At 50.5% G+C, this 24,486-nt stretch overlaps 1 protein-coding gene across 4 annotated transcripts in view; it reads left to right on the top strand.

The window, feature by feature from the left end:
- SLC35F3 (solute carrier family 35 member F3) overlaps nt 1-24,486 on the top strand; it is a 321,601-nt gene that overhangs the window by 197,060 nt on the left and 100,055 nt on the right. For 3 of the 4 annotated variants that reach the window (XR_014249077.1, XM_082407669.1, XM_082407670.1), the window contains one exon: nt 15,288-15,612. Coding sequence is in view for 3 of the 4 variants with exons in the window: in XM_082407669.1 (XP_082263795.1) it covers nt 15,288-15,612 (325 nt within the window). In the remaining variant the exon portion in view is untranslated. Of the gene's footprint in view, nt 1-4,435; nt 4,764-6,382; nt 6,608-8,768; nt 8,877-15,287; nt 15,613-24,486 lie in introns of those variants that run through there. The other variant, XM_082407671.1, reaches the window with a different exon arrangement.

Genomic DNA, 24,486 nt, shown 5'->3' with positions numbered 1-24,486 from the left:
GGCTGCCCCGAGATGCTGCGGGCTTCCCACCCGGCTGCCTCCCTCCCGGGCTCCTCGGCTCCTTCCAGGCCTGTCCTGAGCCTCCTGGGTCTGGGACATCCCATCGCCGCCCCCCCCACGCCCCCAGGCTGACCAGAGGCGTTGCTCAGCTGCCGGAGGCGGGAGAGGGTTGGCTGCCGCAGGCTGAGACATTTCCCCCCGCCTCCCCGCCTCGCTCTGAGCCTTCCCCAGCCCACCAGCCAAGTGATGCCCCGCTCCGTGGCAGGGCCAGCAGGTGAGCGAAAAGCCACCAGCAGCCTGGAAACGTCTTCTTTCCCCCCAAGTCCGGGGGCTTGAGGCAGAGCCCAGGAGAAGGAAGAGCCCCCCGGCCCCGGCGGCCCGGGAGAGCTGTGCCTTACTCAGACCCAGCGGGCATCGGGCAGGAGTACAGAGGACCTTGCTTTCCCATGGCTGGAGGTGGGGAGCAGAGAGAGACAGCCTCAGCCCCAGACTCCTCCTCCCAGGAGGCAGAGGTGGAGTGCCTGAGTCTCCCTAGAGCTGGCCAGGTGGGCCAGGTGGGGGGCTGGGAAGGGACCGGGGAGAGGAAAGCAGACCTCTCAGTTCCAGGCCCTCACTTTGCCTGAACGAAGGAGCCCAGTGAGACAGGAGCCCGTGGGCTCTGAGAGTGAGCCCGGCTTCTGCTGTGTCCCTGGGACGGCAGCCTGGAGCTGGGACCTCTGTGTGATGGTCTCCGAGGACCCTGTATCCCCTCGCGAGCTCATGTTTGTTACAGTGAGGCTGAGAACCAGTGAGAGGAAGACGGGGGCTAGCAGGGCAGTTGTGGGCTCCGCACTCGGCGGGCCCACAGAAGGCCGCCAGTAGCTGTCCTGGTACCATTACCCCCCATCCTAGAGATGAGGACTCAGGCCCAGAAAGGTGGATGGATTTGTGCAAGACCTACAGCTAGTAGGTGGGGAAGCAGGAATGGAATCCCGCGCTGTTGGAGACATGCTTTTCAGAACATCACTTTGCACTAACCTGCAACTGCTTACCTATTTCTCATTTCCTACCTTTAGGAGGTTGATTTTTTTTTTTCCTTCGAGTGGCTGTCTCCTCCCTCCCCCCATATCCCAGTCTTAGGAAAGAGTTGGTATCAGTAAGCTACACCTGAATTCAGTGCGTGTGCTACCTCTGGGGTCGGGGTGAGGCATTGCATTTTCAAGCCTTCTCAGGGACCTTGCCTAGATATATGCGCAAGTTGGGAAGGGGAAGGGTTGGATATTCGCTTCCCTTGGGGAACCTGGAAGTGTCTGCTCGTTCATGGGGTCTTCCTGGCAAGTTGCTCTGCCCGCACTGTTTAAGTCAGCCAGGTCAGCTCTGCTCTTCAGCAGCGGGTACCTTCCCCGGGCAGCCCCCAGCCCACCGTGGGCAGGACACGTCCCAGGAGCACTCGGAGTCAGGCTGGGCATGTATGGCGGGCCTCCGAGGCTGGGCACTGTGACCTCATGTGCTGCAGGGGACAGGGGGTGACACGCCAGGCACAGGTGCTTCCCTCTAGCCACGCCTGGGGTTTGCCTTCAGGGGGTGAAAATGGGGATACCCTCCCCCAAGTCACTCAGGGCTACTGCCAGGTGAGCTTTGAGCCTCCTGTTCACAGGGACAATCATGGCAAACCACGAGCTTGGTTTTTTTAAAAATAAATTTATTTATTTATTTTTGGCTGCGTTGGGTCTTTGTTGCTGCGCGCAGGCTTTCTCTAGTTGTGGCGAGTGAGGGCTACTCTTAGTTGCGGTGCGCGGGCTTCTCATTGTGGTGGCTTCTCTTGTTGCGGAGTACGGGCTCTAGGCGCGCGGGCTTCAGTAGTTGTGGCACGTGGGCTCAGTAGTTGTGGCGCACGGGCTCTTCAGCACAGGCTCAGAAGTGAGCACAGGCTCACGGGCTTAGTTGCTCCGCGGCATGTGGGATCTTCCCGGACCAGGGATCAAACCTGTGTCCCCTGCATTGGCAGGCGGATTCTTAACCACTGTGCCACCAGGGAAGTCCACGAGCTTGGTTTTTAAATTTATGTATTTATTTATTTATTTTTGGCTGTGTTGGGTCTTCGTTTCTGTGCGAGGGCTTTCTCCAGTTGCGGCGAGTGGGGGCCGCTCTTCATCGCGGTGCGCGGGCCTCTCACTGTCGCGGCCTCTCCCATTGCGGAGCACAGGCTCCAGACGCACAGGCTCAGTAATTGTGGCTCACGGGCCCAGTTGCTCCGCGGCATGTGGGATCCTCCCAGACCAGGGCTCGAACCCGCGTCCCCTGTATTGGCAGGCAGACTCTCAACCACTGCGCCACCAGGGAAGCCCCACGAGCTTGGTTTTTAAACCAACATTTGCATGTAAATGTCTGTGGATAATGGAAAGTGTATTAAACTAAGAATCGGACAGATCCGGGGATCAAGACTCCCCTTATGCAGTTTGATGTATATAAATCATAAACACTGAGCCTCGGTTTCCTCAGCTGTAGAAGAGAACTAACAACCTACCTCAGCAGAATTTGGGGAATGAATGCAGTGAGGAGGGTAGGTAGGTGACAATACCTAGCACATGGCCTGGCACACAGTAGGTGCTTAATAAACATCTGGCAATCCTCCAGTCACAGACTGTCTCGCACCTTCAGCAAACCTTCTTGCCTGTTCTCAAAAGAGTGCGTGTGTGGGGTATCTAGAAGTATCTAGAAGCGTCTAGAAGTATCTAGAAGCAGCGTTCCAGTGATACTGGAAAGTCTCCAATGGCCTTTTTGTATAGGATACCTGTGTGTGTGTCAGCAAGAGTCTGCAGGGCAAGGCTGATTAAACCTGCCCTGGGTATGCCTAGACTTTCATATAGCTCTTTCTCTCTGCCTGCTTTTTTTCCCTTGGTATTTGTGTTCAATTTGGCTTTGGGTCTATTTTTTGAAACCATTTGCATCCTGCGTGCTTGTTTTGGAAGTGTTGAATCATTTTGTTTTGCCTCGGATGCACAGAATAAGGTGGTCCCCACACTGTGGCTGTTTCTGTGTGGATGGCAGGCAGACTTCAGGAACGGAACACAGCCAGCAAGGAATATTTATTAGCTTGTGCGGTGTGTCTTCTAAGGGGAGGCAAGAAGGCACCAGCATGTGGTACATATAAAACCAAAATAGAAAATACAGCGCTTAGTGGAACTCAGACACAGGAAGGTGGACGAGACGACTTCATTTACCCAACAAATACCTCCTCCAACCCTGCTCTGCGTCCTTTGTCTACTCCGCTAAGCCCTGGAAATGCAAAGAGGAGCAGCGCTAGCTTCATTCTCTTAAGGGAGTTTCAGTCCAATGGGAAAGAGACATACAGATAAATTATCCAGCGCAAGGTAGTAAGTTGTGGTTCAGAGCTGGGGACAGTATTACAGGGACACTGATAGCTGGGTAATCTGAGGAGGTCTGAGCTTCTGAGGTAGAGGCATTGCAGTGGAAGTGAGAAAACTTGTCAGGCAAGGAGGGGAGAGGCGGCCTTTTCGGGCAGAGGGAATGGCGTGTGCACAGGTCTGGCCAGAAAGCATGAGGAGTCTGCAGCTGGGCCTCAGGTAGGAGTCGAGGCTTGAAAAGGGACTTCCAGCCAGGGTGGTGGCGTCTGTCCCGTCTGACGGCACATCTTGTTTTCATGTTCCTTTCCTGGCGTTCCCACTGGACTCAGACCCTGAATATTGATCAGGAACACATCTTTAGTAGAGTAGTTACTTGGATCATCTATATTCACAACCAGCTAACTCATGTTCAGTAAAATTACATGCACTGGAATTAGTGGTTGAGAACAAGACAGTAAATTCCCACAAGAGGCCGGCCGCGTGTAGAATTGCGGAAAGAATGAGGGCTTTGGAGTTGGAAGGACTGGGTTTGGGGCCCGCCCCTCCTGCTGGACCAGGTAACTTTGGTTTAATGATGAGAGCTCTCTGGCAATCAGCTTTTTGGTATGGAAATGACAGTTACAGTATATCCCTCTTGATCATGAGAGTAGGGAATTCCCTGGCTGTCTGATGGTTAGGACTCTGCGCTTCCACTGCAGGGGGCGCGGGTTCGATCCCTGGTCGGGGAAGTAGGATCCCACAAGCCGCGTGGCGCAGCCAAAAAAAATAAAATTAAAAAAAATGAGAGGGCTTCCCTGGTGGCGCAGTGGTTGAGAATCTGCCTGCCAAAGCAGGGGACACGGGTTCGAGCCCTGGTCTGGGAAGATCCCACATGCCGCGGAGCAACTGGGCCCGTGAGCCACAACTACTGAGCCTGCGCGTCTGGAGCCTGTGCTCTGCAACAAGAGAGGCCGCGACAGTGATAGTCCCACGCACCGCGATGAAGAGGGGCCCCCGCTTGCCGCAACTAGAGAAAGCCCTCGCACAGAAACTAAGACCCAACACAGCCAAAAATAAATAAATAATAAATTAATTAATTAAAAAAAAAAAATGAGAAAGATTAAGATGCCATTGGGAGTCACATCAAGGGAGACAGGGGACGTCCAGTTGAGACAAGTTGAAGGTGAGGCTTTGGCGGTTCCTTCAAGGGCAGGTGTGGCATGTAGGAGACAAGGACCCGGGAGAAAGAGGGGGTGGCGGCCGAGTGACAGCTCAGGGGGAGGTGGCCCTGTGGAGGTGTACAGGCTTGCCCAGAAGCCTGCTGGCCACATATGCCAGGGAGACAGGAGGCAGAAGAGGAGGCAGACCCCAGATCCTAGGGCATCGTGGAGACCCCAGGAAGAAAGCCAAGAAAGAGGAAGCGTGGTGGAGCGTCAGGTACGGCCAAAGAATGTGGTGGTGTAGAAACAGTTTTAAGTGGGTGCTGGTCCCCCAGCCAGATGGCAAGGGTGAGTGTTTGGGGAAGGAGAAGAAAAGCGGGTAAAGGTGTCCAGCAGGGAGAGAGGTGGGGGGAGTTATGCTCTGTTTAGGGGGCAGGGGAGGGACTTGGGGAGAGCAGGCGGTTCTGGAAGCCAGAGGAAGGAGGCTGGTGCTGGGACAGGTCTGTGGTGGCCCCAGGAGAATGTGATTGACGCAGCCGGGGGAGGGGGAGGGGGGCCCTGGGAGAGCAGAACCGACCAGAAAAAGGGTGGTTAGCCCAGCAAAGGAGAAGGGAAGAGAGGAGGGCAAAGACGGAGAGAAATGTGGGCTGCCGGGGAGGGAAGCCGAGGACCTGCGCTGGTGACTTGGATCTTCTTTGTCATGTGTGAAGTGGCACCGTCTCCTAGAAGTGATGGATGGGGATTCGAGTGAGGGATGGAAGGCTCGCAGAGGTGGGACAGTGTTCGCAGGAGCTGTATGGGAGAGGCAAGAAGAGATGTAATTCTTAAAAGCCTTTTAGGCGAGTGACCCGTTCTCACTGGTTAAGACTCCGTGTCACTTGGGGGGAGCGTGTAGGGGAAGAACCCCGCCTGGGGGCAGGGCAGTTTTTGTGTCCTGCTCTGCCACTAGCTGATTCATGTATCTGACGTGTCTCCTCACCTCCTGGAGCCCAGGCGTCTCTTTTCTGAAAAGAAAGGGGATTAGAGTAGATCTTCCATTGGCTCTTTCAGCAGGAACAGTCTATGAGTCTAGTAAGGAGCTTACTCATTACCAGAGCTTGGTTTATTTGATTAAACCCTTTCCTAGCTCTAACCAGAGAGCAGAGCTCTGAGGGAATTAGACCCAGGACAAGTCAGAAGTTTGGCGTGTGTGTGCACACGTGTATGTGTATGTGTGTGCATGTGTGTGCTTGTGCATGTGTGTAGGTATGTGTGTATATTTGTGCTTGTGTATGTATGTATGTATGTGCATGTGTGTATATATGTGCCTGTGTGCTTGTGTGTGTATATATATGTGCTTGTGTGTATGTGTGTGCGTGTGCATGTGTGCATATGCGTGTGTGTGCGTGTGTGTGTGTGTTTCAGGGGTGGGATTTGGCATTGGAGCGGGAGGAGGAAAGACCAGCTAGGTGAGCACTTAGATTCTGTGAATCTTCAGCCGCAGGAAAGCACGGCACTCTAGACAGCACCCCCCGATGATGGGGGTGCAAAAAGCGGTCTAGAAAGACCCCAAAAAGGAGCATGCAACGTCTCAGCTTTGCCTGGGGCTGGCCCAGGCGTTTCCACAGCAAAGCCTCTCTGCCCGGCATGAGCTCAGCCCATCACCCTCAGCCCACGCAGAGGGCCTGCCCTCGGGGAGGAGCGAAGCCGAGGAGGACACCTGTCATACCTTAAGGCCAAGTCCACGTGGGTCCTTGACCACGCAAGCTCAGTCCTGCCTTACAGATGTACGTCACACGACTCCACATCCCGAGAACGGGACGTTTTAGAAGACACTGCTTTGTGCATCAAGATGAGTTGTGTAACCACCCGGGCCACCAGTGAAAATATCACCCTTGTTCCCCTGCTCCCGTCCAGGGGGGAAGACTCCACGCACCCCTTGCTTCCTGGGGGGCCGTGCTGCACGCAGCCTGCCCTCCTGAACCCCGCTCTCCCCGTGAGACATGGCAGCCAGACTCCCACCACATGGACGTGAGGGCATCCTCTGATGAAGAGAAATGGCAGAGAAGAGGGGCATGTGCTCGTGTCGGTGTTCGTGTGCGGGTCACCAGCAGCGCTGGAATATCCCCTGATCTGTCCCTGGTGAGCGCCTGCTGTGTACAGAGGTGTCATGTGCCCGGGCGGGTGGTGGAAACGGTGAGACTTCGGGAGGCTGAACGGGCCACAACTGGCAGGCACGGGGATTAAAACTGATCCCCTCCAGCCCAGGTGTCTTCAGACCATGGGTCCAAACAGGCCCTTGCTCCCCTCCCAAGTGGCCTCTTCCCTCCCGCAAGGCGCAAAGGGCATTATTTCAAGCTTACCCCTATCCAGTCACGTTCTCACAAGTCACGTGCGCCTTGGGCTGTGAACATTCCAGAATTGTCTTAAATCCACTGCAAGAGGCACTGTGCTTTGGACACTGGGAGTTATTCGGGGACCTCTAAGGATGTGAGGAGTGGGGCAGAAAAGCCGGTACAGGTGTCTGTTCACTAGAGTGGTGGTGATGGCAGGAGAGTGGACCAGATCTAGGCCTGATTCAGACTAGCTCTGCAGCCGGGTGGAACTTCCGGGGAATCTCGGACAAACCTCCCATCATCACACTCCACCCCCCAAAAAGCAGCCTTCATTCACCTCCCAATTCTGTATCCACACCAGGGAAAGAATTTGGGTTTTTAAAAACAACTTTGCAGCTGCCATGTTTTCTTCTGTCTCTACACACTGATCTCTAGGAATCACAACAAAGACAAGCAATTCAGAGAAGGCAGACAAATATAAAGTAGTACCTGATATTTCTAATCTAGTCATCTGCGGCAGTTCTTTCTTTCTTTTTTTAAAAAATATATCTTTTATTTTAGAATAGTTTAGATTTACAGAAAAGTTGCAGAGACACTGCAGAGAGTTACTAAATACTTCACATCCAGTTTCTTCTATTATTAACATCTTCTATTAGTATGGTACATTTGTCACAATTAATGAACCGATACTGACACATTATTATTAACTGAAGTTCATACTTTATTTGGGTTTCTTTAGTTTTTAACCTAATGTCCTTTTTCTGTTCTAGCATCCAATCTCAGATACCACATTGCATGTCTTTCTAGTCTTCTCTTGGCTATGATATGGCAATTATTTCTTCTCCTAAGAGGTTATCACAGTAAATAGACACCCACAGCTTGTCACCACATCCTGTCCAGCACAGTGACAGCTCTTGGTCCGTGCCTTACACCTTCACAAACACACTGCAGTCCCCTCTGTAATACCCTCAGGTCAGTCTGCTCAGGTTGCCATGACAAAGTACCGTAGCTTGGATGACTTAACAGACATTTATTTTCTCACAGTTCTGCAGGCTGGAAGTCCAAGATCAAGGTGTGGGCAAATTTGGTTTCTGGTGGGGACTCTCTTCCTGGTTTGTAGATGGCCACCTCCTTGCTGTGCCCTCACATGCCTCCCCTCTGTGTGCACTAAGAGAAGACAAGAGAATATAAGGCCACCAACCCTATCAGATCAGGGCCCCACCCTTATGACCTCATTTAACCTTCATTATGTCCTTAGAGGCTCCATCTGCAAATACAGCCATACCGGAGGTTACAGTCTTAGCGTATAAACTGAGGGAGGACACAGACACTCAGCTCATGACAGCCCTCATTCCATGGTGGTGAGTCCCCGCCCGGAGTTCCATAGAGACTCAGGATGTTCCAAATTTAAAAACAGAGAGTCTGTCCTCTTGGAATCTTGAAGTCCCTCTTTAGTGATGGGCAGTTCTGACTGGGGTGTTCAGCGCCATGGCCCTGATCAGCTTCCAAAGGGAAGACTAAGGATGCTCTGCATTCCTCTGGATGCTTTGGAGTCAGACAGACGCTTGGAACTGCATTCAGCCCCTCACTAGTCTGTGACCTTGGGAGAGTAACTGTCAGACCCTCAGCTGTCCCAGCCGCAAAGCAAGGATAGTCACGCTCCAACGTTAAGACAGGTTTTTAAAAAAAGGTATATAATCTCCTGGCAGAGAACATGGCATATATGCTGTGTGTTTAACTGGCACTTGGGGGATTCCCTGGCCATCCAGTGGTTAAGACTTGGCGCTTTCACTGCCGTGGGCCCGGGTTCAATTCCCTGGTTGGGGAACTTAGATCCTGCAAGCCACGTGGCGCGGCCTAAAAAAATTTAAAGATAACTGTCACTTGTCTTTTACTTCCCTGTGCCCTCCTTCTTCTCCCTTACTCAGAGTCAAGTTTAAGTACCTGTGGATTCTATCTTTTCCCAGGGACAAGTGCCAGTCAGGAGCACGGCTGAGGCCTCAGCATGTACGAATAGTGGGAACATTTTCTGACCCAAAGTCCGAGAATCCGAACAAATGGTCTGGCAGCTGCAGGTGGGCATCATTGGTCAGGATATGTAAAATCAGGATTGCTCTGGGGACACCCGGGGCCCGTGGTGGCCTGATACACGTGACAGCCTTTTCTTCCCTTTCCTCCGAACCACTGCCTGAGAAAAAACAATCACCCATAAATTCACTGAGCAAGTATTTAATGAGTAGATGAGATAAACAAAACCTGAACTGCATTTTTGGGAGATGAATTACACTTGCAAATGGCCATAAACAAAAGCTTTCTTCCAAGCTCCTGATTTTATAAAAGCTATTTAGTTGGGTGGCTGGGCCCTGAACGGGTATATGCATCAGTGATCAACAAATGGGAAAACTGTTCATCAAGCCCTCTTCCCCTGGGCGATCCAGAAAAATAAAAGAGTGGTGGCTGTATTCCCAGAGCGGCCGTCAACTGTGTTTGGATTGGGTTTGGAGACACAGAACCATCTATGACGTGGACACTGTAAGCCCCTCCACTCAGACTGAGCAAGCTCTCCTAGGGAAGCGGGTGTCTGCCTTATGCCCCACAGTAGGTGTCAATAAATGTTTGTTGGCTGAGTGGCCTGAAAATTTAACTAGTCCACCCAAGAGAAACGAGAACATATCCACACAAAGACTTATATGTGAGTGTTCATAGCAGCATTATTCATGGTAGCCAAAAAACTGGACACTATACCCCTGTCCATCAACTGATAACTGGATAAACAAAATATGGGACTTCCCTGGTGGCGCAGTGGTTAAGAATCCGCCTGCCGATGCAGGGGACACAGGTTCGAGCCCTGGTCAGGGAAGATCCCACATGCCGCGGAGCAACTAAGCCCGTGCACCACAACTATGGAACCTGCGCTCTAGAGCCCACGAGCCACAACTACTGAGCCCTCGTGCCACAACTACTGAAGCCTGCGCACCTAGAGCCCGTGCTCCGCAACAAGAGAAGCCACCGTGATGAGAAGCCCTCGCACCGCAACAAAGAGTAGCCCCAGCTCGCTGCAACTAGAGAAAGCCCGTGCGCAGCAATGAAGACCCAACGCAGCCAAAAATAAATAAATAAGTTTAAAAAAAAAACAACAACAAAATATGGAATATCCTTATAGGCTACTACCCAGACGTGAAAAGAATGAACTCCTGACGCATGCTATGTACGTCATGGAGGAACCCCAAATACGTTACGCTAAGTGAAAGAAGTCAGAAGTGAAAGTTTACAGATTCATATGAAACATGCAGAGGAAGGAAATCTGTAGACATGGAAAGCAGATTTGTGGTTGGCTGGGGTTGAGGGGTGGGAAATGGGGAGCAACTACAGATTGCATGAGGACCCATTTGGAGGTGATGGAAATGTTCTAAGACTGGATGGTGGTGATACAGTTTCACAATTCTGTAGATTTACTGAGGATCATGAATTGCACTCCTGAAACAAGTGAATTTTATGGTTATGAAAATTCAGCCTCAAAAAAGCTTTGAAGAATTAACTGTATAGATCTTACTGATGGAGGTGTCATTGGGAGGTGTCTTCTCCTGCTCTCTACACGATGCTATGTCTCTGCTTTCAGGAGGCTGGGACCAGGCCAGCCAGTGGGCGGTCTTTGAGCCCAGCGCTGGGTCCCTCATCCCTAAGACATGACTCTTGCACTTTCTAAGTGCAAAACTTCCTGGACACTTCTTCAGAGAGCGTCACCAAGGGCCTACTTATTCTCAGGGGACCTCAAAAAAGAAACATTTGTGTTCTCTTGGAAGTTTGCAAGAGCCATTTTATGGGAACTTGAAGTTGAGAGTGAGTGATTTTCCAATTGTTCTAGCTTTCTCATTGGAGAAATGGCTTTCACTAAATAAACTTAAAAAGCCCCCAGTTCATCATTTGCTCAGCAGAAAGCAATGAACAGCTCATGAGACAGAGGACTTGCCTGGGTCCCAGAATGAGTTAGGGGCTAAACCAGACCTCTAACTCACCCATTAGGACCTAGAGTTTCCTTCCGCTGGGCAGACATTGCCTCTAGGTACTGCTTGACTGAAGAGTGCATATGTTTTATAAGTTCCTGGTAGGAGAGAAGTATCAGGTGTGATTCTGCAGGTAGGACTAACATATGGTTTTAGTAAATTGCCTGACTCTGAACAGAGCTCAGGATGGAAGTTCACGCATGGGTATGGTTATATCTTGGCACGCCGTGGGGTATACATTATATACTGGAGAACACTCCCCTTACACACATACGTACACACACACACACCCACACACACACCTCTTTCTCCAAAATGCTCAGTGGAAGCAGCTCTGGTAATAGAACTGGGAAGAGTCCGCCTGTCCCCCAGCGCTTCTGAGTGAATTAAGTGGCGTAAACAAAGCGTTTAGAGGCAACAGTGACCACATCTGTCAGCACAACCATTGGGCCAGAGAATATAATCTACTTTGCACTGAACCCAGAACTCCTGGCTCAAGTGCAAGGTTAGGGTGGAAAGTTCAAGATCATAAGTAGAGGGGTTGTTAGTGGGGAGGGGATGTGAGTGAGTGAGGGTGACATAAACAGTATTTCTAGTTGTGTGATAATAGTCAAAGGAGCTGGGACAGGACACAGCCTGAGGCTCATTCAGTACCGATTTCTTCGAGGCACTCTGTACTGCCTCTTTCAGGGTGATACAAGAGAGATACCAAGCACAGAGGAATCCCTCGACTTGTTAACTTAGGACAGGAGAGAAAGTAAACCAAAGTTTCTTGCACGGGAAGATATGAGAGGCTTTTGAGAGCGGATATTATCCACCCCCGCCCTGCCCCAGTGTAATTCCTTCTCTCTGAAATCTGAGCATCAGTTGGACAGCTTGTTGAAAATGACCTTGAGAATGGTAGGGTGGGTTGCATTTGTTGCGTTTCAAATCCAGAGAATAAATGCGTCTGCTAACCAAATTCATTATGTCATTCTATACTATGCTTCAACTAATTTTATCTGTTTGTTATGGACACTGGGGCATGTATAATGTATATTTACTTCCTAGAGAATGTAAATTCCAAAATCTGAATTTGCTGAAGTCCCTTCCACCAGCTTGGCAATTTCTCCTACTGCGTGTCTGACCAAAGCAAGATTGAACGTCACAGTGGGGCAAGGAAACGGTGGATTTCAGATCTCACCACCTTCCTCACCGCTCCTGGGGCAGACCAGGTGTGTTCCTGACCCTGAACTTTGCTTCTCTTGTTCCTCAGCCTTTCTATGCTGCAAGGCCCAGGCCAAGCTTCTGCTTTCTCTGACTCTTCCTGCTGTGGTCACAGCCCACACTGGTTGCGCTGTCTTCAGAATTTGTGTTACAGTCAGATCTCTCCATTTGTAGTTGTTCTGTAATTCTTTCATAGATCCATTTTGTCACTCCCAGATAGACTGTAAGTTCCTGAAGAGCAGGACGTAATCATGTTTTATATTTATTTATTGACCGCCCAGAGTTCTTGGCACATGGCAGATGGAGACTTCATGGCAACTTCCTAGCGGATTGAAATGCTCCTAGGATGCGTCGTACTATACAGAGTCCTGTGAGATTTATAAAGTCCATGCTCTTAGCATCAGGTTAAATGACTGCTGGCCGAAAATACAGTATGATCCCAGTTTTGCTGTGTGAGTGTGTGTGTGTGTGTGTGTGTGTGTCGTGCAAAGATACAAAAGACTGGGGAAAGTGCAGCAAAATGTCCAGCGATATCTCTGGGTACTAAGATTAGTATACAGTGCATTGCTTTTTATTTATGCTATGCAGTACTTTTCTAAAGATTCTATAAAGAATATTTTTAGTTTACGTGAAGTAGGTCTAGTTTAAAAGAATTATTAGGAATGAGCGGGTATTGAAATTGATAAGTGATTATTACTATAAGAGACTCGGTGCGGTGAAATGGAAAGTTTGCAATGAATTAGGTTTGGATACCTCTGATTCTTTATGGGTCTATTCCAGTGTTTCCCAAAGTGTGTTCCAAGGGACCCCAGTCCTATCACAGGTGTTACATTTAGATAATATGGGAAGCACACATTCTCTAGCTGCCTTTTGGAAATCCACCACATCCATTAGCCCTGAATACTCCTACAGCAAAGGAACCTGTCTGACTTACCTAGTGTTTCCCAAACTTTTCTGATTGTGGGATCCTTTTTTTTTCTTATAACACCTGTTCACTGCCTTACACTTTGGGAAACATCGTTCTAGCTTATTTTTAAATAGTAGAGCGCAAAATGTCTTTATTTTGTTTGTGTATTATCAGTATTCCCCTAGTCAAATAAGCCGGAGAGGTTACAAAGTTGGAGAATAACTTCTTTAATCCAGATCTGTAAAAGCATTTGAACAGTACGATCTTACATGATTTGGTGATTTTTCTTTTTCACTGTAATAGCAGCATAGCATCAGTCTTCACTTCATCCTTTAAGTTTTAAAACTTAATCTGCCATAATGCAAAACTAGATGAAAAAACATGCCGTGAGCCTGAATTTTTTTCAACCTCCTCCAGACTTCTTAAATGGCCAGTTAGTACCGTGAAACTGCATTGCCTTTCTAGGTGGACTTTTTTTTTTCATCTCCATAATTATCTTTTCAGTAGGACTTGCTGATAGTTGATGCTGGTAGTCAAGGAATCTGCCAGCCCGCAGCACTGCTTGAAAATTATCCCAGTAGTGAAGGGTTGCAGAAGCTCACCCCAAATGTCAGGGAATCAGTGTATAAATTGAAACGTGCATGCTTCTGTCTGAAAATGAATTTGCCGTAAGTTGTAGGGATTCACTGTGAGCAAAATCAAGACGTCCTGGTGGGAGGGCATCAAACAGAAGGGGAGGAATCTGCCTTGCTTTTGCCCCCCTCTGCTTCTCCCTGCCCTGCAGCCCATGCCAGAAACAGACAACTTGTGGGAAGTTCAGAGGTGGTCAGCCATTTGGTTTTCCAAGGGCTTTCTGACTCAGATATATACACACATGAAAAGAAAGAGGAAGAGGGAGATTAAATATTAATAAAGCAGGTAAAGAAGCACAGTACAGATGGGGTCAAGGATTTGGGGTCAGTGAAGACATTATCTCTCCTTGACCAGCCACGAAGGCTTAGGATGACCTTTGGCTAAAAGAGATACAACCAGGGAATTCCCTGGTGGTCTAGTGGTTGGGACTCAATGCTTTCACTGCCAAAGGCCGGGGTTCGATCCCTGGTCGGGGAACTAAGATCCCACAAGCCACGAGGTGAGGCCAAAAAAAAAACCAAAAAAATGGATACAACCAGACCTGGCAATTAATGATAGGATTAGCTAACCCCTATATAATAGGCTACCTTGAATCAGGATTTTGCCTCATAGAATTATTATATTTCAGACAGTATGATGTACAAAACTTGGTTTCATGGTATTAGAGCTATTTAAGTTACTGCTAAGTTTAAACAAAGTCCATAGAGTACATTTGACGCCAATGTATTTTGTACCCATCTCCTGTACCCCTATAATGTGTGCCCTCATTCAGCTAAGTGCCTGGCTGAACATATAAAAAGGCAAGTAGGCTGTCCCCTGGAAATTTACATCCATCCACGGTCACACCTTATACAAGTTACAGCTCTGTTTAAATTTCCAGCTGACTGACCTGCACACAATCATGAATGAAAACCAAACAGTGGAAAATAACGCCTTTTCCACCTTCTCATGGTCTGTGGGAACACTGGTGCCACACAGCCGTGCTCTGGCCTGTAGCCTGGTTTCCAGAAGTCACACAGTTCGCAGATGGAGCGTCTGAGGCCTTTCACAGCACCAGCTGCCAGAGGCTGTGGTTTTTAAGTAACACTTCAAAGTGGGACTGACGGCCATCAGCTGGAAGTCAGTAAGAGCAAATAGAGAAATAAGAGAGACAGATCTTTTTTGGCTCTCCATGCAAAAGAAGATGAGACTCTTGGCATCCCTGCCCTTAAGTAACAGGCAGGGAGGAGCTTCTCTCAATGTCCTGGGAGCTCTTAGAGGTCAAGGCCTAGGACCTCGTCAGGGGGGGAATCCCCAGCCCCTAGCACTGCTCAGGCCGGGTAGGACATCACTCCGTGTGAGCTGACACTTGGTGAACTATTTCAGCCACTCTGTGTGTTCTGGAGAAATGCTTCCACTTCTCCAGATGGGCCCAGAGAGCACCTCTTGAAGTAAAGATTCGGACGCCAGGGTTCCTGAGATTCTGCACTGCCAACAGGCTTGGGGGATGGTTCTGATGCTGCCAGACCATGCACCATCTTTTGAGGGTCAAGATTCTAGAGGATAAGGAAACCACTGAAAATGTCTTTAAGTTTTGTTTCAGAAAGCTGCCTCCACGCCCCCCCTCCCCATCCCCCCTCCCCTCCCCCGGGTGGCTGGCCATGACAATGACAGTTGGTTGCCCTCTTGCTCCTGTTCATCCTGGCCACGGTGAACGTGTGGAGGCCCCGGTTAACCGTGCCCCTCTCTTCCCCCAGGGGAGGAGCGCCCCCGGGACCCCCCGGGCCCGGCAGAGGCCCAGGCGCCGGTGGGGACCGACCCCGGCGGGAGGCCGAGCCCTCGCTGCTGGAGATGTTCCCAGGCGCAGCTCAAGAAGATCTTCTGGGGCGTGGCCGTGGTGCTGTGCGTGTGTTCCTCCTGGGCCGGTGCCACCCAGCTCGCCAAGCTGACCTTCAGGAAGTTCGATGCTCCCTTCACCCTGACGTGGTTTGCCACCAACTGGAACTTTTTATTCTTCCCGTTGTACTACGCGGGGCACGTCTGCAAGTCGGCAGAGAAGCAGTCGGTGAAGCAGAGATACAGGTAGGTGCCTCCGGGATGCCGGGATGCCGGCCCGGCACTGGACTGTTCTCCCGATCGCTGATGCTACCGGGCTGCCCCAGTGGCGGGCACTGGGAGGGGCCAGTGGGCACCGTGGTGAGAGGGCACCGTGTCACCTGCTGTCTTAGTGAGGTTCCAGGCTTGGCGTCCTCTCCCCTCAGAGTGGTGAACACCTTTCCTCTGCCTCGAGCCCCTCAACGCTAGGAACTCCTTTATGTTAGACAGGAGAAGGCAGCATCTTCCAGAGGTGCGCTGTGGCAGGTCCCCAGAAAGCGTAGAGATGGGAAAACTCCGTAGCTCTTTTATCCCTCCTCGGACGGGGCTGGGGACAGGTCCGTGGGGCCAGCTCACTCGTCTGCTTCCTGTAACTTACCTTCCCACGTGGCAGTGTCCGTGGTGAAGATTACTCCTTTCCTCTCCAACCCAAGCCTTTTCCTCCTTCGGTTATGTGGTTGCATGGGTCTGAATATCTGGCAGACCCACGGGGCCGTCAAAGTCAAGGTACTCTTTGAGCTCTGTTGACTGTATTTTCTCGTTGATATGATCTCACTGTATTTCCTCATTGGTATGACCTCCCTTTAAAAGAGGTCAGAAACCCTGACGCCAGCCCTCTGCCACAACGTACAGCAGGGCTCCCCCAGCCTCCTTGGGAGTCAGATGGTCAGTGTTGGCCTTGGGGTCTCATCTGTGCCAGTCCCTGGATCTCATGGTCAACCAAAGCTGAGGTCTTCTGTGGCTACGTCAAGGACCCACTGTTGGCCCAAATCAGATCTACTCAGAAAAAAAAAAAACCCAGGGAAAGAATGCTGGCCAACGTGACCAGATAGGCCCTGGGAATGTATCTTTCGTCAGCCCCAGAGGTGGGAAAAAATTGGAAAGCTGAGGGCTGTATTACTCTTTCACTACCGCCTTCTTCCCCACTTTACCGCCACCCCACCAAACACCGCCCCCCCATACAATCACCACGTCCCATTTACCATCTGCTTCAGACTTCAGCCCCATCCTGAAAAGTTACCCTTAGAAGTTGCAAGCTAGCTAAAAACATCATTGGGTCGAAGGAGCAAGGAGGTTTGGGAATGGAGGTTACACTCCGATCAGAATTTTTTCTGAGATTCTACCATTTTGTCACTGTAAAGTTAGACTTGGAGGTGTAATGTTCAGAGGGAATTTGGACTGGCTCCTTTAAAAGACCAAGTTGTAAGTCAGAGCACTCATTCTAGAAGAAGGAGCACCGATGGAGCTCAGATTGAGTCACAAGACCAGCGTCACAGGTCCCCGTGGTGGAAGGGACTCAGAGGGAATTCTCAAAGCGTGCGGCAGCCTGGAGCCTGGAACCGGAGCCCAGGCCTGGGGCATTGCCAGCGCTGACTTAAACCAGTGGCTTCATGGACCAGCCAGAAATTGCTCTGAACAGCAGCTAAAAGCAGACTGAAACAAATCGGTTTAGAAACTTTGACAGGGCCCCAGATTGTCCCAAAGGCAAGAGAGAAATAATGGCCTGCTTTTAGTCACAGAGAAAAGCAAGTATTCAGTAAATGATGTATTTAACAGTAAAGTAGCCCTGAGTGTATTCAGTTTGTAATTAGGAGTTTGCCTTTCTTTAAACGGAGTAGAATATTTTGCTGCTGCCTCTCATAAAGTGAGCTTATGTGCCCTTTCTTGATGGAGGATTACTGGAGGGGAGATGAAACGGTCTTTCCCTGCTTCCTTCCAACATGGCAGCTCAAAGAGGGCGTCCCCTGAGGAGCAGTACCCTCTACTGCCCTAAAGATGTATCCTCAACATGACACTTACCCTGGGACAAGACTAGCATTGCTGGCCACTTAGGGCAGGCCTGGCACCATTAACCAATTGTGCTGAAAACAGCACAGAAGGAACGAAGCTCTTTTACCAACGAAGTTGGGTAAAAGGTCAAGGGAGGGAAAAATGAAAGGTCATTGAAGCAGATTAAACATAGAAAGACATCACACCTTGACTTCCTTGATTTCCTTGATAAGGAAGCTTATTGTCTTCCTGTAAAAAGTATCTGGGAAGAATCGTGAGAGAATGATGGTCACTGGTGTGTCAACTGGGGAACAGTGCGGGGCAGGGAGCAAAACCATAACTTGATTAGAGAAGCCAGTTAAAACCTTGCCCGATTTCTGTAATAAAGCTTAGCTCACCACTTAAAAAATCTTTCTGATTGTAAACTGTGTTCTCCCTGTGGCTAAACAGAGCTCCTAATTTAGCAACCAATTATTGGGTATGTGGGTTAAGCCATGCACACCACTGGAGGAGTGAAGGAACATTCTTTCTCAAAAAAGGGAGAGAAAAATGTTAACATCACCGACTTTACTTAGGAAGTCATGACTGTGTCACAACTCAAACTGGGAGTTCTTTTTTTTCTTTTTTTTTTTTTGGCTGGGTTTTTTTTAAAAATTGAAGTATAGTCGATGTGCAATATTATGTAAGTTACAGGTGTACAATATAGTGACCCACCATTTTTAAAGGTTATACTCCATTTATAGTTTTTATAAAACATTGGCTATATTCCCTGTATTGTACCATATATCCTTGTAGCTTGTTTTTATACCTAGTAGTGAAGCCGAATCAGGCATCTGTACCCCGACACCAAACTGAATCTCAGAGACAGAATTTTGGGTGAAGTAGAAAAGAAGAGCTTTATTGCTTTGCCAGGCAAAGGGGGACACAGTGGGCTAATGCCCTCAAAACTGTGTGTCCCGACCTGGAGGGAGTAGTGAGGAGTTTTATAGCAATGGTTCAAAGAGGGTGTGATCAGCTCGTGGACATTCTTCTGATTGGTTGGTGGTGAGGTAAGCGGGAGTCCGTCATCAGCCTTCTGGTTCCAGCCAGCCTGGGGTCTACGTGCTTGTGGGCAGCAAACAGTTAACTTCTTCCACCTGGTGAGGGTTTCAGTGTCTGCAAAACAGCTCAAAGATACTGTTCTGTGTATCCCTTGAGGGGGAGCCAGGACCCTGCCCCAAGGCTGAGCTATTGTTTGTTGACTACTCCTCCCTTGTCTCTGCATCCGGTGCCTTCCCTGATTAGCATCTGTTTGAACCTGCCCTTTGGACTCAGGGAAGGTCTTGGAGGCTAAATGAAGCCTATTTCCTGTAATCAACAAATGGGGGGGGACACAGGAAGGCTTTTGTGCCCAGGAGGCCCACAGGGTCCTGCTTGGTATCAGTAATTTGTACCTCTTAATCCTCTACCAAATTGGGAGTTCTTTGAACAGACTTTAGGAGTCCCAGAAGTCAAGGCAAACTGAAATCACATCTTCCATGTTTGTGCTTGTATCAAAATGAATGGAGAAGATGGAAGAGTCAACTGAGGAGATACGTCTTCGGGTGAAAGTGTTGCAGCAGGGAGCTGGGGAGGAAAGGGAAAAGGTAGAGACCATTTTCAGGGAGGGAAGCTGGCCCAATAAGCCAGCTTTATCTTGTGGTTTTCAGGAAGCAGTCAGGTAGAAGTTTCTTTTCTCTGAGCCCTCCCCGCCGAGGCTACTTCCCCAACGTGATGCTAGAAGAGTCAGCCAAAGCACAGGGAGGAAAGCATGTGGGGCCTCACACAGAGCTCCTCAAACCCTAGGCGTCTCCGAGATCTTGTTGAAGAGCCGACGATGATGCCGTAGGTCTGTGTGGACCCGAGGTTCCGCTTTCCTAACGAGCTTCCAGGAGATGCTAGTTCTGCTGACCCACGGGCTGGGCTTGGACTGTAAAGGCCCTGGAGTTGTTGAGCCTCAGCTGCACGGTTTGTAAAAGGTTGCTGATCTGCCCAAGCAAGTAGGAAGCAGGACTCACGGTACCACGTGAAACCGGCGAGTGACTGGCTTCAGGCCCCAGGGCTGTTCGAGTCCTAGTCCGATGCCACTTGCAAGGGAGGGGAGGCTCCTTGGGCAAGTCTTTTAAGCTCCGGGAGCCTCAGATGCTCGTTTGTAAACGGAGGGTGATGGCACATGCACCGCCCAGCACAAAAGGTTGTCGTGTGATTGTATGAGACCCCGTACGTGCAAGTGCCCTAAGGGCTGTGAAACGCCATAAACATGTCAGGAACCCTATCGTGATATTCTCCGCGGGGTCCGATGCAGCCCCTGTTCCGTTCGTCGGCCGCCTCATGGCGGCCTTTTTAAACTGCAGGGGTGGGTCTTACAGGGAGTGGCCAACCCCTGCAGGGTCATGCAGGTGTTACACCTTGCAGAAATCAGCTTGCAGGTCTCTTGGCTGCACAGGGCATTCTAGAATGATCAGGGCTTCCTGTGATGGGGCACTGTTGTCAGGAATTCGAGTGTGGATGTGAAAGCCACTCAAGCCCAGCTGTCCTGGGTTTTCAGCCTCAAGCCTGTGGTCTCCCCAGTGACACCACCCTCAGACTTCCAGGAGTAAAGCGAGCTCCTCTCTTTCCCCAGACCATCAACACCCCTCCCTCACCTTCCCTGTTTCTCACTGACAGCCAGTCTCAGGGATGTCCTGAGGAAGCAGTAGTGTCCAGGACCCAGGGAGGGCTCTGGCCACAGAGATGCGTGTGGGCGCTGCAGAAGCTGTAGGCGTGACCTGAAAGGGGGTTCAGCTCCCAGGAGTCTGTGCAAAGCCAGGCACCAGAGGGAGGCATGCGGGGGAGGCCGTGTCAGGTTCATGGCCCTGGGGAGACCGTCAAGGGCAGGTGTGATGACACACAGCCTCCCAGCCCCTCTGACCCTGGGACAGGAGGACAGCGTCTCGGATCCCAGGGCTGCCACGGCCAGCAGAAATCAGCCAGAGCAGATCTGGGGCACTTGCAGGCTTGTCAGAAGGCCTTCCAGGAACTTCTCCCAGTAGTGACCTCTTTTCATGAGCAAACACTAGAAGCTTCTGCTCTCCTGCGGCTGCCAGAGAAGTGAACGAACGATACAGTGGTGACAGATGTTTCCCTCAGTCTTTTGTAGTTCCAGGCTTCTGGAAGCTAGCCAGTTGATTCCGCTTCAGAAACGCCCACAGACGTTCTGAGCCAAGAAAGGGCAGTTTTGATGCCACTCGTTTGTCTTCAGTCCCCCAAGGGCTGGGTGTGCGTTCGTCGCGGCACAGACTTACACGGGATCCATAAGGGGTCTCGCCACTGTAACTTTCAAAGTCTAAGGAGCGGAGCAGAGCGGTCACAATCTGGAGGTTTGCTCCTTCTGGAAATGGTTATTGCACATCTTCTCAGGGATAGAATCATAGCTGGTCCTTGTCCTCAAGGATCCCGCAGTCCGGCAAGGGACTCAGATAGCCAGACAAGGTGAGGGTGTGGGCAGGGGGCCCAGGGGAGGGGCCCAGGTGCATGGGTCCTGGGACAGGCGGAAAGGTTTCTTAGAGGAAATGACCAAGGAGCAGTCTTTTGGAAGACAAGCAGGTGGTCCTGTAGGCGCTGAATCCCAGGCAGGCAGCGTAGTGTGGGGATGGCACAGAGGCTGAGAGAGCACGGCACATGGGAAGCTCTGATCGGGGGTGGAAAGCGGGTGGGGAGCTGCAGAGGAGCGGGAGGGCAGGACCCCCTGACTCCTACACGCAGATGCAGAGAAGGTTGGCTTCTGGTGCGAGTGTGGGCAGGCGGTGGGAGTGGGGGGCAGAGAAGCCATCAGACTGGACCTTCAACAGTGCCACCATCCCTCTGTTGAGGACGGAACGGAGGGCACGTGGAGGCCGGACCCGTAGAACAGGTGTGGGCTCGATGTCTGTGTGTCGGGGTGTCGACTGAAAAAAATGCACAACCTAAAAGTTGAGAGTTAGGTTTTATTCAGTGGACATTCTGAGGACTTAAGCCCGGGACACAGCCTCTCAGATGGCTCTGAGGGACTGTTCCGAAGAGGTAAAGGGGGAGCCAGGATATTGAGGAGTTTTTGCAACAAAAACTGGTAGTCGGAACATCAAAAGATTACTGTTAATTAAAGAAAACCAGATATCTCAAAGTTAAGGAATTCAGCGCTTTTCTATGTATGGGAAGATGCAAGAGTCTGGGCTCACGGAAATCATCCCTTTGATGTGCACCTGAGCTATCTGGGGCCAGCATCCTGTGCTTTCCCATCCTGAGTCCTCTCAGGGCGCAGGGTTGGAGGAGGCTGCAGCAGCTGAGGGCTTGGTGGTGGGCATCCTGTTTCCCTCCTGAGCTCCCGCAGGGCTCACCGTCGGGGCGGCTGTAATGTGATGGCTTGATGGCTGCAACATCCTTTGTTTACTGGTATGGCAGGTGGCACTTTTCATTCGCAGGGGCATGTAGGCACATGTGAGTGACACAGATGTGGTTCCTGACCTTAGGAGCTCACATCCAAGCGGGAGAGAGACCCGTATGAAAAACAGAATGGGGTGTAACGGCGGGCGAGAGTGGGGCAGACTTGCTGGGCTGCAACTTGGATTTGACGACACGGCCGAGTGGAGGGCGGGACTAAACAGTCAGAGGCCGGGATGGGGAGCCCTGTGGGTGCTGGCTTAAGGGGCTGGGACTTTATCCCCCAGGCAGTGGGAGCCTCTGAAGGTTTTTGAATCCAGGACTGATATAATCAGAGCTGCTTTCAAAAGTAGGAGAGTGCTAATCACACAACTGGTTACAGAACATGTGCCCGTTTCACGTCAGAGGTAGAATGACTCAGGATTTTGGTTTTTTGTTTGTTTCTTTGTTTTGGGTGTAGACCTTGAAGTATTACAAGGCCGGGTCTCTTGCTTTGAATTGTCAGCTACTTCTTCAGTTGAAAGCAAACTCCTGTGTTGGTGAAAAGCATTTCAGTGGTTATTTTCTCACTCAACTCAGGCATTCTGGAAATTGGCGAGGGAAGTCTCCTTTCTGGGAAACACTGGTACGTGTTTTTCAGGCCCGATATGAATATGAACGCATGGCCGAGGCCGCCCTAAATAGCGATGCCCCAGCACACCCTACCCTCCTGGCACTGTCGGGCCTCCTACCTGATGTGAGCTGATAGGGCTCCTTGCTTGCTTTTTCTTCCCTGAGCCCTGGATGTGCTCTGGCCCGTTGCTGCCATCAACAGTTCTGCAGAGGGTGAGGGCGCTCTGTAAACAAGTCCACAGGGACCCTCCATTCTAAGAAGACAGAGATAGCCCTTCACTCATTCCACAAAATCTGCCAAGGGTTTTCTGTGTGTCGGGCATTATTTTTAAATTATTTTTTAAATAAACAAATTTATTTATTTATGGCTGTGCTGGGTCTTCGCTGCTGCGCGTGGGCTTTCTCTAGTTGCGGCGAGTGGGGGCTACTCTTCGTTGCGGTGCGCGGGCTTCTCATTGCGGTGGCTTCTCGTTGCGGAGCACGGGCTGTAGGTGCACGGGCTTCAGTAGTTGTGGCACACGGTCTCAGTAGTTGTGGCTCGCGGGCTCTAGAGCGCAGGCTCAGTAGTTGTGGCGCACGGGCTTAGTTGCTCTGCGGCATGTGACCAAGGCTCGAACCCGTGTCCCCTGCATTGGCAGGTGGATTCTTAACCACTGTGCCACCAGGGAAGTCCCTCAGGCACTGTTTTAGGTGCTAGGGAAACAGCAGTGACCCAAGCAAATGAACATTCCTGCCTTCATGGAGCTTACCTTTTAGTGGGGAGACAAACAGCAAACAACTAAAATACAATAGGTCAGAGGGTGCCGAGTGCTGTGAAGAAAGATGGGGCAGGGCTGGAGTAGAGGTGCTGGGCAGAGAAACGTTGATGTCAGGCTGGGGACCTGTCTGTCTGTCTTTCTGAAGGCGCTTGTGGTTATACCAACATCTCCTCACCCCGTCCACACCCAAAAGCCTGGGTTAGCCCCCGTTACTCACTCATTCATTCATTCTTTATTCATTCCCACAGTAATGTACACTCCTGACTGTCAACTCTGAGCATGCGCTACAGGACCCTGCCCTTGAGATGTCCAGAGCCCAAGGGTTAAGCCCCACTTAGAGCCCAGGATACAGGAGTCCAGTGGCAAGGAGGTCTGACCAGCATGGCCTCCATGGGGTCCAAGAGCCCTGTGTGGGCTCCAGACCCATGGACAGAGGCATTTCCTGGGCTCAGCCATCTCTTTGCCTTTTCCCTTCCTCCTAACTTGTAGCCTTCTTGTTTCCTGTCTTATTTCCAAGAATCAGCCACCCGAGGAGCAACAAGCTGCATCCAGAGCCCTTGCAGTTGATGTTGTTGTTGCTTGTTTTTGTAACTGGTTTAAAAGAAATGGGCAAAATATTTGGGAACTGCAGTTGTTCATTGGGCCCGTGTTTTCTGTTTGGTGGTAAATAATGGTAATTATGCATGAACATCTTCAAGGGGAACGGGGAGAAAGGGATAAATTAGGGGGTTGGAATTAACAGATACAAACTACTGTATAAAAAATAGATAACTAACAAGGACCTACTGTATAGCACAGGGAACTCTACTCAGTATTTTAAAATAGCCTATAAGGGAAAAGAATCTGAAAGAGAAAATTGTGTGTGTGTGTGTGTGTGTGTGTGTGTGTGTGTGTGTATAAGTGAATCACTGTTCTGTATTCCTGAAACTAACATGGCATTATAAATCAACTATACTTCAAATAAAATAAAACATTTAAAAAAATATCTTCGGGCTTCCCTGGTGGCGCAGTGGTTGAGAGTCTGCCTGCCAATGCAGGGGATACGGGTTCGAGCCCTGGTCTGGGAAGATCCCACATGCCGCGGAGCAACTGGGCCCGTGAGCCACAGCTACTGAGCCTGCGCGTCTGGAGCCTGTGCTGCGCAACGGGAGAGGCCGCGATAGTGAGAGGCCCGCGCACCGCGATGAAGAGCGGACCCCGCTTGCCGCAACTGGAGAAGGCCCTCGCACAGAAACGGAGACCCAACACAGCCAAAAATAAAATAAATAAATAAATAAATAAATAATTTAAAAAAAAAAATCTTCAT

The sequence above is a fragment of the Balaenoptera borealis genome, assembly GCF_965194805.1.
Source record: "Balaenoptera borealis genome assembly, chromosome: 10".
Lineage (NCBI taxonomy): Eukaryota > Metazoa > Chordata > Mammalia > Artiodactyla > Balaenopteridae > Balaenoptera > Balaenoptera borealis.
Note: the sequence above shows the minus strand (reverse complement) of the source record. Positions and strands in the feature narration are given on the sequence as shown.